Source organism: Microtus oregoni, unplaced genomic scaffold, assembly GCF_018167655.1.
Source record: "Microtus oregoni isolate MIOR12 unplaced genomic scaffold, Mior012 000015F_ref0000493, whole genome shotgun sequence".
NCBI lineage: Eukaryota > Metazoa > Chordata > Mammalia > Rodentia > Cricetidae > Microtus > Microtus oregoni.
In genome coordinates, this window is record NW_024543074.1 from 47,348,802 (window position 1) to 47,367,581 (window position 18,780).

Consider the following 18,780-nt stretch of genomic DNA (forward strand, 5'->3'; position numbering starts at 1 on the left):
CCATGTAGGTTGGGTGCAAAGGCCGGACGGAAGCAGGCCATAGTTTCACAAGTCAGAAAGGACACACTCAGCGAAGGGCAACAGCAGCAGCGACAGCAGCAGCAGCCGGGAAGCCCCTGACACCGCAGGAAACGTGGGGTCTGTCACCCCGGCACAGGAGATGCAAAAAAACGCACACCGTAGAGACCCCTGTGGCCTCACCTCAATGGTGGTGGCGTCTGAAAGGGGATGGGGCTGGCTTCCCCTTGGAGTTGACCCGCAGCTTCAGCCTGGAGGGATGTGGCCCAATGAGGCAGTCGCCATGGCGAGGTGGTCACACTCGCACAGTGGCCTCAGGCCCCTCCGGCACCACAACAGATCTTTGCCCCTTTTCAAGCCATCACAAAACCAGGTCCTGGCCCCCCTACAAGAGGCCAGTGTCCCCAGACCAGGCCTCCTTGAGGCTGGCCCTCGCTCGCCGCCACCAAGCCGGACAAGCTCAGAAGGAGCAGGCTGAGCACACAGGCCCAGCAGAAACAGATTCACCCAGAGAGCGCTCAGCAGGAGTCAGGGAAGCTTTCCATAGAGAGAGAGGAGGGGAGCCCAAGGCAAGCTCCACAAGGCGCAGGGCATGCACTGGAGGGCAGAGGCAGAGTTATAAACGGGTCGGTTACTTGACGAGATCTTCCGGATGGGTGAGTCAGGGTCAGGCCGGGACAGCCACTGAACCACGTAGCTCTTCTTGGAGGGATCCGAGATGTTTCCTGGAAGGAAAAGAGGAGGCTGCAGCTGCCAGGGCAGCATAAAGGACCACAACCACGACCACCACCACAGCATCCACAGCAAACAGCTCGCCTCCAGGCATCCTGGGGCCCAGGGCAATAGGAAGGCATGGTTCCTGTTCCTGGATAAACTGGTCTAGTCTCCCGCCTGTCTGCATCCTGGGAACCAGCAATGTCTCTGCAATTACCCACTTCGGGCCCATCCACCTACTAATTCATGTCCTGTGCCTTCATCCTCTTTACCCCACCTTACTTCTGGGGTTCCTTGTCACTCTAACCTGTCACTGGAGAAACATGGCGAGGATGACAAATCCTGACACCCCTACCAGGACCTCTTGCACTCTGTCCTCTGTAGAAGAAGAGAATAGTGGAAATGGGGTTCTAGCCTTGAGTTACGGTGTGGATCAAGATGTTGAAACACACGTGATACTGAACCAGATATCTGCAGTGTTCTTGGCTGCTGTTATCAAAGAACACAGGGCACCCTCTACTCACACGGGCATCCCCTTCCTACACTGGCATCTCTATTGCATAGGCCACACTCCTGCTGGGTTGTGGTTCACTGTGGGTCACTGGAGTTTAGTGCTGTAACATCATGCCATGAAGGCAGGGATGGGCTGAGACTTCTCTTCTGTGCACACCAGGACCTGTCCAAGGACGCTCATATGTCAACCGTCCCCCCCAATCCTATTTCTTTCTAGGGAAAGTCTCAGCTCTGGTGGGGAATGCTCAAGTTCAAGTTCACCCACGAACCCATGACAAGCCCAGCCATTTTGGAAGAAGAGTAGAATTTGACTGCACTGAGCTCCCACTTCCCCTTTCCTAGGCTGTTGCATGCTGGGGGCCAGGGGTGGCACAGGGCTTACGGGGACAGGGTGCAAGCCTGCAGATCCTTGCTGTCTCGGGCCGTTCCTCCCGGCAGACACCGAAATTATCATCTGCAGTGCGGCAGAGGACTGGTCGCTCCTGGGTGCCGTTGCCACAAGTTACCGAACACTGTAGGTACAAACCATTAATCAGGGTTACCTCCCATACTGGGCCTCATGCTCCCTGGCCATGTGACTGGTGACCCATGGGAGATGGTGTGGGTCTTGTCCCTTGGGGGCTCTCCTAGAATGCATATGCCCATTCCTCAGGGCTACTGTGACGCCAGCACCTCTGGGTCCTCCCTTCCTCCCACGGTTTGGATATAATCTGAGCATGTCATTCCAGACATGTGTGTTGGCAGCTCTGTCCCCGCTGTGGTGGTAATGGGAAGGGGAGCAAAACCTATTGGGGGCTTTTCCTGACCTGTTTGGACCTTGGCTGCCTGCTTCTCCATGGGGTCATTCTCCCATGCAGCCCATCATGGTGCCATATGTCATAAGTTCCTCCCTCATAAGGGCAAGGTTGATAATGCCAGCACCATGGTCTAAACCCTTCAAAACCTTGAACTAAAGAAGCCTCTTTATACAGTAGCCCGCAACCCTCTACACTGCCATAAATCCCTATGGAGAGTGAGTCCCCAGGAAAGTAAAAACAGAATTGCTATCTGGCCCCTTGCTCCTGCATCTAGACCAAAAGGACTCTAAGTCAACATACTACAGAGGAATCTGCACTAGCCAGGAAATGGATACAGCCTACCTGTCCATCAAGAGATGCAGAGAGAGAGAGAGAGGGAGAGAGAGAGAGAGAGAGAGAAAAGTTTGGATGCGTGGGTGCATATATGATAGGCAGGTGCACGTGTGTATATGTGGAGGGCTGAGGCTGGCATTCAGAGTCTTCTTGACCACCCTCCACCTTATTCATTGAGTCAGGGTTTCTCATCCGAACTTTGAGTTTACGGACACAGCTAATCTAGTTAGCAAACTTGCTCCTGGGATTGCCTCTCTGACTCTGAGCTCCGGAACTACCCGCAGGCTGCTATGAGTGCTGGGGAATCCAGACCCCAGTCTCTGTGCTTCACAGCAAGTGCTTTAACCACCAGAGCCGGCTTCCTAGATCCCGTGGGATGGAATTTTATTTAGCCATAGGAAAAAAGAAATCATGGCACTTTCTAGAAAACGGAAACAGTTAGAGAACCTATTCTATTAAGTAAAATAATCTGGGATCAGAAGGACAAATTCTGTTTCTCCCCATATATGGAACTCTCTGTCTCTGTCTCTGTCTCTGTCTCTGTCTCTGTCTCTCTCTCTCTCTCTCTCTCTGTGTGTGTGTGTGTGTGTGTGTGTGTGTGTGTGTGTGTGTGTGAAGATCATGACACTCTTGAGGGGTACTATTTGGGGACAAGAAAAAGGGAGGGAAGGGCAATGGGAAAGGGAAGCGAATTAGAACACGTGTGTGAAGACGCCATAAGAAAACCCTTCACTTTGTATGCCAGCTTCAAAGCAGAGGTAGGATAATCTAGACAACGGAGGAAAGCAATGCCATTATAAGGAGAGACTATAAAGCATGTTTGCCCACAACCTTGTCCACAAAAGGCACTCAAGTACCTCATTATGCTAATGAAAAATGGCTTAACACACTTCTCTCGCTAAAGGATGCTGAAGGCCCAGGAAAACCTGTAGTAGGCTGGGGCTCCTGCAACATCTCCGATCCAGTCCTGGAGCCTTTGGCAATCCCTCCTCTAACACAAGGCTCCAGTACCCTCTAGCTCCCCACCCCACACTTCATGTCCCTGGGGAGGAACCAGAAGTCCACTCATACCCCAGCTCCTGGCACTGTGACTCATTCAACCCAGCCCTGCACCCTTACCGTGAATATGGGGAAGACTCACTCAGCAGACTTGGGATTCTCAAGCTCCTCCCATTCCCAAGCAACAGCCTGTTTTGAGGAATGACTCTTGTGCAATTTCTGGGGGCCTAACTCATGGAAAGTTCTATGTGATAAAGATAAAAATAACAATAATAAAAAAAGCTTCTGCATGCTTATGGCCTTGGGGCAGGCTGTATCAGTTTTACTAGGTAGTTTAAACCAGCAGTGCAATTTATGCACGGTAAATATCTGCTCCCTGTTCTTCTGGGATCTGAGGTCCACCAATCCATCACTATGTAGCTGATTCCCTGATGGAAGACCTGGACTTCCGTGCTATGGCTCTCACTGGTGCCCTCAAACCTGAGCTGTGGCCTGGAGGACAGGAGTTATATCAATGGAATGGCTGTCTCGCTCAGACGTTTCCAAGCTCAGTTTGGGGTCAAGGACATCGGGCCAAGAGAACAGCTTACCTGGGACCAGGACCCAGCCCGCCACCGCCCAGGGCAGAGCTCACGGTTGCAGGCCCTACGGCTCTCAGGACGGTGGTCGTTGCAGTGTTTGGTGTGCACAGAGCGGGTGGTGTTGTTGTGCAAGGGTTGAATACAGCGTACGGAGCGCACCTGCATGCCGGTTCGCCCACAGCTCTGACTGCAAGGCTCCCACTCACCGGTGACCCACCTGCCGGGTGGAATGGCAGGTGGTCAGGGAAACAGTCTGGCTGTGGCCCCGGTGGGCAGTAAGAGCAGAGATGTCAGCCCATTCCCTCTGGGAACTGAGGCTTTCCCTCCATTCACAAAAGCGCCTGCCATGTGTGCAGGCTTACGAGGAGAGGAAGCTAAGCCTCAGATACGCCCCTGCCTGTCAGAATCGTCAGAATCCAACAGGTTCTTATGGGATCAGTGGCCTAAAGGGTTCTTATCCTTACCACAGTCTCATCATCTGAGGGCATTATGAACCCTCCCTGAGCTCCTGTCCCTACTTCTCCTCTATCCAGCCACCTTCCCTGACCTGGGCCCAGAAATACATCCTGCCAGTCTGAGGGTCTGAGAATCAGCACTGTTGCTTAGAAACATCTAGGGCATCATTGAAAGCCAACCCAGGACCTCTGGGCCTCAGTTTCCCCACCTAAGTGTTAACAGTTTTTGTCTTTTATGAGATGCACATGGAGCTTCCATTTAGTGGGTCAGAAGTGGGCCTGCACCTTTAAACCATGGTGGGGTGGGTAAAAATCCTAATACACCAAGAGATACCAGGCCCAGGGCTTCTGGTAGGACCAGTTTCACTCACCCCTCCCCCACAGTGTACCCCCTGGCTGTGGCCCTCTCCAGTACTCACACAGGCTGGGAGCACTCCTGAGGGTTGCAAGCTCGGCGAATGGCTTTGGGCTTGGCCAGGGCACTGCAGAAGGCTCGGTGCACCATCTTGCTGTCCAGCCTCCTGCGGCAGCCATACTTGGTGAACTGGGACCCTGGAGATAGAGAGCTTGAAGGGGCTCAATGGGGCAGTGGGACCCCCATAGGCCCCATTCTCCTCCTGCCTCTGCTTTCTTCTTTCTATAGTCCAGGCTAGCATTGAACTCATTCTTTGTCCCGATTTCCCTCAAACTTGTAATCCCTCTGCTTCAGTCCTCCAAGGGCTAAGACGACAGGCTTGGGCCACCATGCTCTATTCCTCCTTGCCCTTAAAATGACTTAGAGAGCGAGGCAGGAGCCTTGGTGAGATCTCTGTAGGAACTCACCTTTGACCCCATCAAAGGGAGGGCAAGAATGCAGGCTCTCTTGATGGTTCTCCTCTATCACTTAGCCATTTGCTCTATCTTGGGGTCTGATCAACCAACATAGGGCACCTGGTCTGCGTGGCTCCTTGTTGTCACTGACTCCTACAGTCTTTCTCCATGTGGGTACTGTTCTTCTCCAAGATTAATGGGAAATATCTGGGATATCTAGTGGCTAGAGGCTGGGAGTACCGCTCAGCCTCCTCCAATGCACGGCACCCCACCCCAGGACAGAGAATAACAGAACCTGAATTTCCATAGTATCTAGTGAGTCTACAAGAGAATCTAAGCACAGCCAGGCAGCCTGCTCTAGACTGGGCATTCAAAGGCATCTTGGGAAGCAGAGGATTAAGGGTTGCTGACCCGTGAAAAGGGGTGGAGGGGACAGTGAGATGTGCCAGATTTCCCCCAGAGAAGCAATGTGTGTTCAGGACAAGCATTTGCTGTGGATCAGGCAAGGATGTGAAAGGCCTGGTCTCCATCCTGCAGGGCTCTCTGAAGGGGGTGGGGCCTAAGAGATCACTGAGGATGTGGTCTCCAAAGCGGAGACTGGGAACCCAGCCCTTTCTTCCCTCTCTTACCGGCTAGGCTAGGCAGGTAAGGCGGAAAGCTGATCCTTCTGCTGTCTATCTGTTCCTGCTATGATCTGCTGCCTGGACACAGCTCAGAGCAATGAGACCCACTAACCATGGAACAAAGCCTCCAAAATTGTGAGTGGAAATACAGTTTTCTTTTTTATAAGTTGATTATCTCGGGGGTTCATTACAATGACGGAAATCAAATACTACACCCAAGATTGGTATGACCAAGATGGGGAGGTAAGGCATAGAACATGAGTGTGCCCAGATGCTTGCGAGGTCCTCAGAGGACACAGGGAGAATTTTGGCTTTGGTCTCACAAAAGGAGGGAGCTACTGGAGGTGTCACAACACAGGACAGGGGAGGGTCTGGCTCATGCCTTTATTTTAGTTTTTCATATATATGTGTGAGTGTGTGTGTGTGTGTGTGTGTGTGTGTGCGTGCGTGTGCATTCTGTAGAGGCCCGCAGATGATGTTTGCGATCATCCCTGATTCCTCTTCCATTTCATTGATTGACACAGGACCTGACAATCAAATCTAGAGCTTGCCACTGTGGTTAGTATCAATAACCAGCTTGCCCTGGAGATTCCCTAATCTCTTGCCTTCCAAGGCTGGAATTATAGGAGAGCTTCCATGCCCATCCCACTTGTACACAGTTTCTGGGATCTGAACTCTGCTACTCATCCTTGCAAGGCAAGTATGTTAACCACATATCTGTATCTCCAGCCCTGATTCATTAGAAGGTCATTCTGGGACTTGAGAGTGGATTCCCAAAGGTCAACAGGATGATGGTGCAGATAGAGCCTTGACAACTGCAGGCAGAATCAGAAGGGCCTGCTGGTGAGATCCAGGTGGGGTGGGTGTGGAGATGGCGCACCATCGAGGCAGACCAGAAAGCTGAGAGTATCATTGCTCCGGATGAGATTCCCCTGCCACTTGTCAAATTCTTTGAGGTCAGCGGAGACCTCTTTCTCTTTATCTCTCCCAGTCCCCAGCTCTAGACTGATCAGGTTTGTGGGGTTTTTCTGAATAGACTTAGAGGGCTCCCCAGAAGTGTCCCCAGTGCTTCTGGAGTCTTGCTAGTACTGCTGCTTGATTCACTCACACGTCAGCTTCCCACCAAGCTGCCTCGCTCTCCGCCTTCTGATGCTGTCTGTGATGTGACCTACACCCTACAGGCCATCATTTTACCTGATGTCTCTAGCACCTGCCCTTCCCAACTCACGGACCTTTCCCAGCCTAGGCTAAGCCTTTGATCTCTCCAATGGAGGTCACTGCTGTGTTGCTCCCCCACATCCTTCTCATATTTGTCAGGACAAACTCCCCGGCCTCAGAGCTGCCGTCAGGAGGGCGCTGTTGGCCCAGGCAACTTCACTCAAAAGCCCATTCAAGCAGCCCCAGCCTCCTCTAGGCTCACAGTGAGTCTCAACCCAGGGATGCCCACCTCCGATCAAGCCCAAGAGCCCCAGCAGTGAGAACCCCCCTCACCTCCACCGCAGGGCTTGGAGCAGGGAGACCACTTTTTCAGAGCCCACTCATGGCGCACAGAGTCGTCTTCCAGGACGTTGTTGTCGTCGACATTGAGCGAGTCCTCATGGATCATGTATTTGTACGTCAGTGAGATCCGAGAGTCTCCTTCGGGGATAACCTGGGCCCACCCCAACATGGTCATGAGTCTGACTGCCCAGCTTTTCATCCTTCCACTGTAGCCAATTCAGAGGCATCAGGCAGACTGACAACCAGGGGAGACAGACAGTCCCTGACATATGGTCATCTTGAAAGGTTTTTCAACTTTACAACGGCACTTGGAGTTTAAAATTTGGACCTTTTCCCTGGCTAATGGGATGCGGTGCCACTGTCTAGTGATCCTGATGGTGGCAGCGAGTCCTGACTGTAGTTTAGGTGCAGCCAAAGCACTTTTGTATGACAGCAACTAAAGAGAATCTATATAGAGCTAGGACCTCACAGTCTGCCGGTCACAACATTAAAAAAAAATTTAAATTAGCCAGGTGGTGGTGGTGCACGCCTTTAATCCCAGCCCTTGGGAGGCAGAGGCAGGTGTGTGTCTCTGAGTTCAAGGCCAGCCTGGTCTACAGACCGAGTTCCAGGACAAGCTCCAAAGTTACAGAAAAACCCTGCATGCACTCATTCAGTGCCCATAGAGACCTGAAGGGGGTGACAAATCCCTAGGAGCTAGAGTTACAGGCATTTGTGAACTGCTTGCTGTGGGTGCTGGGGTACGAGTTCTAGTCTTCTTACCTTCTGAGTCATATCTCTAGCCCCCCCACTCTCTCCAGCTCACACTCATTTTTGAGACAGAGTCTTGCTAAGTTGCCCAGTTAACCTGGAACTTTCTGTGTAGACCGGTTAGCCTGGAGCTTGCTTTAATCTTCTTGCTTTGTCTCCTGAGTGCTGGGATTGCAGATGCATGACACCATGCATGCCTGGCTCAGTGTGTTGTTTGTTTGTTTTGATAAACAAACTACATGACTTAAGCAATTAATTAGTACTAAAAAATTTAAAGTGACTTGGAAATCCAGCCCCCTCAGGACTCTGCATTACCAGGAGCAGCCTTGTGATCCTGCACAAAGGGGACCTAGAATCCAGTACTGTTTGGACACAAAGTCCAGAGTGACTGGTCACTGGTTTCTGATCTCTTGGGTGTGAGAATTTCAGTACAACAGCAGAGATTAATGTATCTGATGTATACCAGCTGTGAATGTCATTCAAATAGAAAAAATGAAAACCTCTGGCGAGGAGATGACCCACAGTCAGTAAGAGTGGGTGCAGGAACCAGAGCCCTGGGGTGCGGGCCCATGCCCACTTGTGGCTGACTTGGAGCGAAAGAGGCTGGTTAGAGCAAAGCCTGAAGAACCCAGAGGGAGCGTGGGTATCCTGGGGCCATGCGCACCCACGGGCTGGCACGGCACTCACCAGGACAGTGATGGTTCCATGGAGCGGGCCCATGGTCTGCAGCGTTTCCCTCTCATCTTCATTCCTGTATTCCCACTCCACACCCATGGCGATGAAGGTTCTAGAATTGGGGTCCAAGTGATTCTCTTCATTTAAGATGAACTTGCCTGTCTCCAGGTTCTTGACAGCTGAGAACGGTAAAAAGGGAGTACACAAGGCACTCAAGCGTGCTGCTGCTAGTGGGGAGGGGGTCATACGGTTTTTCCCAGCTGACCCCCCTGATAGCTGGGTGGTCTGTCCTTGCCAATAGTAGCCCAATTTGCTTTGGGAGTCACACCCTGCTCTTGATTGCTCTACCAAGACCAGGCTAACTTCTGCATGGGTCCAGTGCCCCCTGCACAGGGTGGTCTTCCATGCTTCTGCAAACTGCAGGAGCATGGCCTGTCTGGGACACAGGGCTGCAGCTGCTGCCAAAGGAGCCCTCTGATCTCAAACTCTGACCTCCCCAAGAAGATGCATGTGTGAAAGCCCAGGAAGTGAACTGGCCAGGTGGACTAGGGCTGAGGCACGTCTGTTCATCAGGAGCTGTTGATCTCAGGACCTGCCTACACAACCCAAGCCTTTGAGCCTGGGTACTCTGCTCTGACCTTTGCTACTCTGCCCATCATGGAAGAACAAGGTCTCACAGGTGTTGAGACATTTGGGCTCTGACTCACACAGATGGTGGCTGGTGGTGTCAGCTTCCTGGATGAGCAGGTGTCTGGCTCCAGCGGGGATCTCAAACATCTTGATGTACTCTTTGGGGGTAGAAAGGAAGCCAGGTGAGAAGACAGGAAGCCACTCCAAGGCACACACCCCAGGAGAGGCCTCCCCTCCGAGGCAGCTCCACCATAGACACTCCCAACTGCACTTGGTAGGAGAGGGGTCAACTAGAAATCTCCTCCACTGAACACCCAGGTGGGAATCTAGCTCCCAGCCATGCTAGGAGGCCCAGGCAAGCCACATGGCCTATCTGCACCTCAGCCCCTCCATCCTCAAACTATGTTAGAATCCCATGTGTGGGGGCGGCAAGTCCAGCCAGTGCTGAGCACCTGACCTGCGAGACCATTCCTGGCTCACGGCACCTCACCAGAGCCTACATGTTTGCTCTGTGGCCTTTCATAAGAAAACCAAAGAGGTGTTGCTCCATGTCAGAGTCAGACTGACAGACCACAGATTCAGTTAACTGCTGTGGGCCAACCCATAGGGCTGGGTCATATGGAAGCCCAGCATCAGTACCAGGCTGCTGTGTTTTGGATGAGGCTTGTGGGTGTTCCCCATGTGCTAGATTCAGGGACGTCCTGATGGTAGCCATTTGTGGGCAGGAGAGAGGGAGGGAGCCAATAACACACAGCTGGGCATCCTGGAGGGAGGGCTGAGGGGGACTGACCTTTGGGGGCCCTTGATCTCAGGCTTCTGAGGTCCGTCTGTAACCCAGGCCCTGTTCCCCATCCTCCATATCTATTGTGGCTCAGACTCAAGATCCCCAATCGGGTTCTTTCCCCCTAACCCTCACAGTCCCAAGCCCCAAATAGTCACGGATTTATACAGAGCCCCCAGGGATGGGGGCATTCGGGGAGCCTAGCCCCACAAGGCGCTATTGACCTTCCACCCTAGGGCAGAAGATGGACTCCTCACCTTGCTTCCTGGGTGACCTCGTGAACGTGCCCTTCACCACTTTACAGTGGGTGTTGTCACCTCCACACACGCCGCACTTGTCCTCCTGCTTGCGGGAGCCAATTACCCCATCACAGCCCACCTTCTGCAGGGCAAAAGAGGGCAGGGGACCTTAAAGATCCTATCCTTGCCTGAGTCCCCCCCATCCCCCATAGTACCTGATCCCTCCCACAACAGGATCTGTATACCTCTTCTTAGCAGCTCCTGACATGAGGGATGAAGGACTTTGGAGAGAGGCAGACCCCATGTGGCCATGATGAGCCATGTGCTCTCTCCCTGCCTCAGTTTGTGCAGAGCACAGAGCCTATCCTATTGCAGCCCCTCTGCCCTTAGCCCACACTGCCCTTACCCACCTAGCACACCCCCAAGGTGGCCCTGAGGGGTTTCACCCAAAGCTTAGGCTGCTTTGTTCCAAATGGAGCAACAACGAGGTGGTGGAATCGTCAAGAGTCAGAACCTAGTGAAAGGTGTTCTTGACATTGTTTCTACATCCTGCTCACTCCCTGAAGATGCCCGGAGATGCTGAGGCTTGCCTTGTAAGCATGGAGAGCTTAGTCTGAGCCCAGATCCCACACTCTACTGGACTTGTCCCCCATGTGTGCCAAAACCAGAAAGCGTGTCATGGAAGACTGTCTTGTTTGTTAATCAACGTAGGAAAGCTCAGTCCACCATAGGCAGCACCATTCCCTAGGCAGTGGATCCTGAGCAGATCAAGAGTGGATTCCAGGAGGTGGCACCCCTGAGCCTTGGTCCACACTGCCTCATGGCACTCACCCTGCAGTCCCCACGCACACAGAGGCTAAAGGCGTCCTTGTAGGAGCAGCGTGTCCCATCATGCACCATGCGCTTCATGGACACCACCTCCCCTGTCTCTTTGGATTCACAATAGAGGTGGCATCTCTCCTTGGCTGGAAGGAAAGAAGCAGGGTGTGAGGCTGGAGCCTTCTCAAAAGAGCATCACACCAGAAAGAAAAGGCCCAGTGTTCTTAGAGCGCATCTGCCCCACTCCCAGTCCCTGACATCTGTGTTCTGGGAGGACACACCCACAGAGGGACAAGTGATAGCAACCTCCTTCCTACCTTTTTGGCTTCTGCGACTTTGACTCTGGTGCTAGCAAGCCTTAGGAAGAGATTGCCCAAGAGATCCAGCCAGGATGTGTATATACCCCACATCCTCCATCTTTACAGCCCTGCCTGATGGAGATCTTCGACTCTGCAGAGGCAAAGTGTTCTTTGCCCAGTTTCCATCTCAAGAGCCTTCTTCAGAGCCCTCCCCTACTGTGGGCGGGGATGTAAATGCATGCAGCCTCTGTGGAAACCAGTGTGGTCGTACCTCGGAAAACTAAACCTATGATCCCCATGTGCTGTGCTGCACCACTCCTGGGAACACATGCAAAGGAGTCTAGGTCAGCACACCATTAGAGACACCTGCACATGTGAACTGTTCACAAGAGCCAAGGTATGGAAGCAGCTTAGGAATCTATGGACAGAGGAGTGGACCAGGGAAATGTGGTGTGTACACATGGAGTTTTATTCGGACGTGGGGAACAAGACAATTACATTGTCTTGAGGAAGATGGGTATAACTTGAGATTTATCATATTAAACAAATTAACCCTGCTTCAGAAAAACAAGTATTACATTCTCTCTCTTGTTTAGTGTGGTGAGAAGATAACGGAGGGCCAACATGATCAAAATATGACAGACATGTATTCTTTTTTTTCTAAATTCTTTATGTTGTTTTTTATTTTATGTCCATTGGTGTTTTGCCATGGGGGTCAGGTCCCCTGGAAGTTAAGTTACAGACAGTTGTGAGCTACCATGTGGGTGCTGGAATTGAACCCAGGTCCTGTGGAAGAGCAATCAGTGCTCTTAACCACTGAGCCATCTCTCCAACCCCGACAGACATGTATTCAAGTGTCACAGTGAAACCCATTGTTTTGTTTAATGAATGATGCTGACTAAAAAAGAGGAAAGAGTCTTTTTCAATCAACCAAATGCAGCCAGTCCCAAATGCAGCCAGTCCCAAATGCAGCCAGACCCTCTTGTAGTCAACCTCCAGCCCCTGGCACTTTTCTTGTTCTGCATGAATTAATCAGAAGCAATTGATACACCTGGTCGCCAGGTTGGGTATCCTCCAGCCCCATCAGCTCTGTCACCCCTCAACCCTGCATCAGCACATGTAAGGCACAGCAGGTGACTCCAATTGGTACCCCATACACATGGAAGGGAGAAGGTCTCAGGTGAAGCAGAACTAGCCTTTTGTCACCACACCCTCCATGTGTGGGCTCAACCCATAACCGACTGGAACTACCTGAGAAAGGATTGCATCGGTACCAACCTTGTCTGCACATTTCTTTGTTATTCTGTAACTCATACACATTAACAACTGAGGTGGTTGGAATGGGAAGGGCTCATCTGTCTGAATACTTGGGCCTCAGTTGGTGGAACTATTTGGGAAGGATTAGGAGGTGTGGGGAAGGAGTGGGAAGTGTGCCTTGCTGGGAGAGGTGCCACTGCAGGTGGAGCTTTAGGTTTCAAAAGGCTCATGGGATCCCCAGGGCTTGTTCACTCTCTGCATCATTGTTATAGATCAAGACATGAGTTTTCAGCTGTTCTTTCGAGCCACCATCATGAACTCTAGCCCTCTGAAATCATAAGCCAAGTCGAATGCTTTTTTTTAAAAATTACCTTGATCATGGTGTTTTATCATAGCAATAGAAAAGTAACTAAATGACAACCATTTTCATAGCATCTCTGGCATGCTAGGTAGTATGCACAGACACTCCACTCTTGTATACAAGAACTTGAACATTTATGGAGCTGGGTATCCTATGGGGGGGCACTAAACTGGAGGTGCAATTACCAAGCACTCCTCTGCCTAAAGCTACTAATATTTCAGTTCTGTAAGACACAAAATAAATGTCATTTAATGCTTCACCTGTTTGGTTCACAGTTTCTGTCACATGCAATGGAAAGTAATGTAAGAGAGGGTGGTGTGGTGGTTGATTTCAATTACCAGCTGGACACAGCACTGAATTTCCTGGGGAGGATGCCAGTGAGGGATGGTCTAGATTAGGTTGGCCTGTGGCCATGCGTGCAGGGGATTGCCTTCTTCGCTTTAACTAATGTGGGAAGACCTAGTCTAAAAGCGAGTAGTGCCATTCCCTGGGTTTTGGCGCTAGGTTGTATAAAAGGGAGAAGGAGCTGAGCTCATGTCTGCCTTCAGACATCCATTCTCTCTCTGCTCTCGACTGTGAATGCATCAGGAGCCTGTAGCCTTGACGTCCCCAGTACGATGGACCACAACCTGGGACTGTCAACTTGAACAAACCCTTCCTTCCTAAGCTGTGTTTGTTGAGGTATTTTGTCACAGCCGCAGAAAGGAAACTACTTATCAGAAGTCACCTGATGGCTTTGCAGGGTCAGCCTCTGCTCCACCCGACGCTTGTGGCAGCGAGCAACTTTAGCCTTGTTCCCTGGATGGTCACTGTAGGAGCTGCACCCTCTGAGTTTCCAACCCAGCAGCCGCTACATGTCCAGTGTTCTGGTTCCCCTGAGATGGAAGCCACACCCCCAGCCCAGAGCCCTAGATCAAGAGTAGGACCCCGCAGCCACACTAGCCAGACCAAGTGCCACCACAGCTTTGCCCCGTGCAGGATCAATGGTATATAAAACAATGCATGTCCCTGCCTGCTCCACCTGGGGTCCTGTGCTGAGTCCCCCTCTCATCTCCCCAGGAAGCTCACCATCCCGGTGCTCATGGGGCAGCCAGTGGTGTTGGGCATCGCCGTGCTCAAAGTACAGGTCCCACTGGCGGCACTGCTCCTCCCGGAAGTCAGCCAGGGCATTGGGGCAGTCCTGGGGGTTGCAGAGCTGGAAGTCGTAGGCCAGGCCAGAGCAGGTGCGGCCCCCGTTGGCTGGGCTGCGAGAGAAATCAAAGATTCCCCTTCTTGGGGCCTCTAGAAAAAGACCTGCCCATGGATGGCACTTTTTAGGGAAACCCTGAGTCTCAGGTATGGAAGGGGTACCTCTGCGGAGTAAACAGACACAGCCCTACTGGGACCCAGGTACCTCCCCAGCCAGGCAGGCCTTGGAACATCAAGACTAGAAGGAACCGGCAGTAACCATCCCCATCTGTGCTCTCTTGAGAAGGCAGCCTCTTTCCTGAGCATGCCACCTTCACCCTGGCATTGAAGCCCAGGACTGTTCATGAGCACAGATCTGTGACTGCATGTTAGGATTCTGCCTGCCCCACTGGACTACAAATCCCAAGATAACCAGGGCTGTTTGAGCCTCCCATACGACCTCCTAGGTCCTGGGCACACAGAGCTGGAGCTGCCGTGCAGCAGAAAACATCCAGCACAATCCTGAAACTGTGAAACTGCACATGCATGAGGCCCTACGGGACAGCTGGTGTAGGGTTAGAAGACAGGAGCTTTAGGAACTTCCCCACTGTGCAGAGAACAGTTCCACCCCACCAGGTCCTTTTGTGCTTCTAGCTCTCTTCTGGGCTCTAGCTCTCTTCCCAAAGCAAGAGAAAATCCCTCAGCTCTGCTGAAGGGGTCACAGTGTTCCACCTTCCCACCAGGCTCTGTGCGCGAGGACAGCCTGGGCTCCAGGCTTCTGTGTACAGACGGGGCGGCCAGATACAGGTCAGCTCTTCTTGACCTTGATGAAGATGTGACCCTTCTCCCCACAGCAGTGACTGCTGATCTTTTTGGCTCCCTAAGGGACAGTGTTTGGGGCTGACAGAAACAGTACAGCTGCCTCAGGGAACAGAGAATCAGAGTTTGTACTGACTGGTTTGTGTCAACTTGACACAAGCTAGAGTCACCAGAGAGGAAGGAGCCTCAGTTGAGGAAATGCCTCCATGAGATCCAGCTGTAGTGTATTTTCCTAATGAGTGATCCATGAGGAAGGGCCCAGCCCTTGGTGGGTGGTGCCATGCCTGGGCTGGTGGTCCTGGGTTCTATAAGAAAACAGACCTAGCAAGCCAGGGAAGCACGCCAGTAAGCAGCACCACTGTATGCCCTCTGCATCAGCTCCTGCCTCCAGGTTCCTGCCCTGCTTGAGCTCCTGTCCTGACTTCCTTCAGTGGTGAACAGCAACGTGGAAGTGTAAGTCAAGCCTTTTCCTCCCCAACTTGCTTTTTGGCCATGGTGTTTTGTCGCAGCAATAAGAACCCTAACTAGTTACCTCAGTGAGACCAGACAGATTGGATATGTCCAGGGACTTTTGGGCCAGCCTGAACCTCGCCTGCTTAGGGGCTGGCAATTAGTTTATGATTTTATGTGACATTCTAGAGTGACAATATTTTCAGGTAAAGCAAAATTAAATCCCCAGATAGTCCAACACAAGATAGACAAATGACCCCACCATGGGTGTGAGCAGTCACAGAGCTGGCAGGGAAGGAGGGACGGGCTGAAGGGAGAAGCCTGGGTACTGGGGCATGAGTGGCAGCCCCTAACACTGCCTCTCATCTGACCACAAAATAGCTGCTTGGCTCCAGCTGCCACTGTCTAGGCTGCTGGCATCCTGCAACCCATGAGAACTTCCTTTGTGGCACCCCCAGCTCCCCATCTCTGTCCCACTTTCTATCCTCCACTCCCTAGGCCAAGAATGGCAGAGGAAAGCTGTGTCTAGAGTGGATTGTGGGCCGCAGGGTAGTGACCAAGAATTGATGTTTCTAGTGTGTGACAGGCTCTGAGCCAGGGAAGGAGCCCTCCCTCAGCACCCCAGCTTCCTCCCGGGGAAAAATAAACATGGTGAGGTTTGCCTTGTACTCTCCCTGAACTTGGTAGGTAGCAGTGCAATGCCCAAGGCCCTACAGAATCAGGCCCTGGGACCCTCAGCAACGTCGCGTCAACTCACTGTGGGTTGTCACACTGGCGGGTCCTGAACTTTACACCTGTGCCGCACGTGCGTGAGCAGGAGCCGAATGGAGTCCAGGCACCCCAGTTGCCATCTCGTTTGAGGATGTCAGGTGTCAGCCAGATGCAGTGACCTTTAAAGCAATGCTAAGCGAGAGGAAGGTGGGCCGATGAGACGGTTCATCGGGTAAAGACCCTTGCTGCTCACTGACCTGAGTTCCATCCCTGGGACCCACATGGTAGAAGAAGAAAAATGACGACCCCATGTTGTATTCTGACTTCTGTAACACATGCCTCGTGTCCCAAATTAAAAACAACAAAAGTAATTACAAAGACAAGACGGCACGCCCTTGACCCATCGCCTACACCAGAGTGGCTGAAGAGGTCTTTGCCCGTCAGTGGGGCAGTGTCTGTGATGGCCGCCCTGGACCATCTCTGAAGGCCTGGGGCTCGGGGCTATAGTATCTGATCTGAGGGCGGAAGAGGGGCTCATAGAGTCTGATCTTCCTGTCCCTAAAGATCAAAGCACTCAAGTCAAACAGGCCTAACAAAAGAAGAATGGGATGTCCAGGCCCACCCTTCAGGGCCTTGTCCAGCCTGCTCTGAACCACCTGTGCCTGTGGTGTATCATGTTCTCAGGATAAATGCTGCCCCCCACCCCATGCCTGGATGAAGATGTAGCAGGAACAACAAGCCAGAGATCTGGAGACATAGATACATATCTAAGTAGACTCAGGCTATGGAGGAGGAAGACCAAGAACAAAGGAAGCAGAACACTGGAGTGGAAAAAACACTAAATTCCATCGTCTCATCCTTCCCAGGGAAGAAGCTTATAAAACCCTATGAGAAGGTTAAGAAGATTCCAAAATGTAAAACAGTAGATTAGTACTTCAGAACATCAGAATCCAACAAATGCTTTGTTGACTAGAATAAGAAAACATCACTCAAAATAAAGATAATTAACAGCACAATACAAATGACCAAAACTGGAAAACCATCATTTTTTTCTACTTGTATATGTGCATATGTGAGCATATGTACATTCATGAATATGTGTGTGCATGTGCATGTTGCGTGTATTTGCATGTATGTGGAAAAACACACACATTGCCCATGTGAGTATGAGGGTGACAACATGGGTGTACTCGCATCTGTGTGGGGCTTCAGACTATGAATGCGGAGCCAGCAAGATGGTTCAGCAAGTAAAGGCACTTGCCACTAAGCCTGATAACCTAAGTTTGATCCATGGCATCCACGTGTAGAAGGAGAGCCCTGACCTGAAGCCTGCAGGGGCTGTCATTCTCTGGAGTCTCCCTCTCAGAGCTCTGAGTACGTGTCAAGGACCCCATGTAACGTTGTCAAGTTGGGCAAGCAGACACATGGCCAGCAGTCGTGACCAAGTGATCCCGGCATCTCTTTCCTGGGCTGTGCTCACTCCAGCTCTCCCTGCAAAGCTTCCCTCACTTAGACACGGTGGGGGAAGAGAGGAACTCACAGACACGCTCCCATCAGCTGGTGGAGGAAGTAGAACTCACAGGCCAGGAGGGACACTGTGGACTTGATGTTTGTGTCCACTCAAACTCATGTGCTAACTAAATTCCCAGTGTGGTGGTGTGGGGAGGTGGGGCTGCAAGGAGTTCCTTAAGTCATGGCCCTCGCTAAACAGATCCATGTCCTTATCACAAGGGAGAAGAGGAATTCACCCACACAGTGACATTCAGGGCTGTGTAGCTCTGACTCACCTTGCCAGGTGCACACATAGTCCCGTCCAGTGGGGGACCCTTCTTTGTTTTGCAAAAGTAAGGGTTGTCGGGGTGACTGCACCACAGCTGTTTGCAGGGGTCAAAGGTCCGGAACTGGAAGAGAATGCCCTTAGTTTATCAGGCTACTCCCTCCCCCCCTTTAGCAGGCCACCTAGAATGCCACACCCTTAGCCCCATACTATAACCTGAACTGGCCTGTGAGCATGCCTATGTGGGCGGGTGCTGCAAGCGCCCATGTGATTCTGGGGCCACGAGGACCACGTGCATACAGTATGGAGATGACAATGTCTCTGGGTATCGCTGGGCCCCCAACTCTCCAGCCTGGGAGGCTGCCCGCCTGGTGAAGCTTTGACAGGCAGACGGGAGGCAGAATATCTTCCGTGAAAATCAAGTGGGCATCCCTACGGCCCTGGGCAGAAGCGGCTGGTGCCTTAAGTGCCATCGCCGCAGGACCCTGGGGACACTTGCTGTGTCCCTGCACTCACCGCAGTGCACATCATGTAGCCCAGGCCAAAGTCGAATCGACACTGCTCGTTCATGGAATAGTGCAGCCCTGGGAGCTGAGGCAAAGCCGGCCAGTCGTGGGCGAAGGGATCGTCACGCAGGCAGTCATAGGAACTGTAAGGGGACACGTGGGTGCCGCACAACCTTCAGTGTGGAAGCTGAGGTCC

The 18,780-nt window shown here is 52.1% G+C and overlaps 1 protein-coding gene across 1 annotated transcript in view; it reads right to left on the reverse strand.

The window, feature by feature from the left end:
• Positions 1-18,780, reverse strand: part of Adamts2 (ADAM metallopeptidase with thrombospondin type 1 motif 2) — a 197,421-nt gene that overhangs the window by 6,070 nt on the left and 172,571 nt on the right. Inside the window, exons 9-21 of the mRNA XM_041664732.1 lie at positions 18,595-18,727; positions 18,089-18,202; positions 16,348-16,493; positions 14,223-14,398; positions 11,250-11,383; positions 10,437-10,560; positions 9,476-9,556; positions 8,781-8,947; positions 7,335-7,494; positions 4,830-4,962; positions 3,965-4,172; positions 1,628-1,757; positions 654-743 (exon numbers count right to left, since the gene is read on the reverse strand). Of these exons, the coding sequence (XP_041520666.1) occupies positions 654-743; positions 1,628-1,757; positions 3,965-4,172; positions 4,830-4,962; positions 7,335-7,494; positions 8,781-8,947; positions 9,476-9,556; positions 10,437-10,560; positions 11,250-11,383; positions 14,223-14,398; positions 16,348-16,493; positions 18,089-18,202; positions 18,595-18,727 (1,796 nt within the window). The remainder of the gene's footprint in view (positions 1-653; positions 744-1,627; positions 1,758-3,964; positions 4,173-4,829; positions 4,963-7,334; positions 7,495-8,780; positions 8,948-9,475; positions 9,557-10,436; positions 10,561-11,249; positions 11,384-14,222; positions 14,399-16,347; positions 16,494-18,088; positions 18,203-18,594; positions 18,728-18,780) is intronic.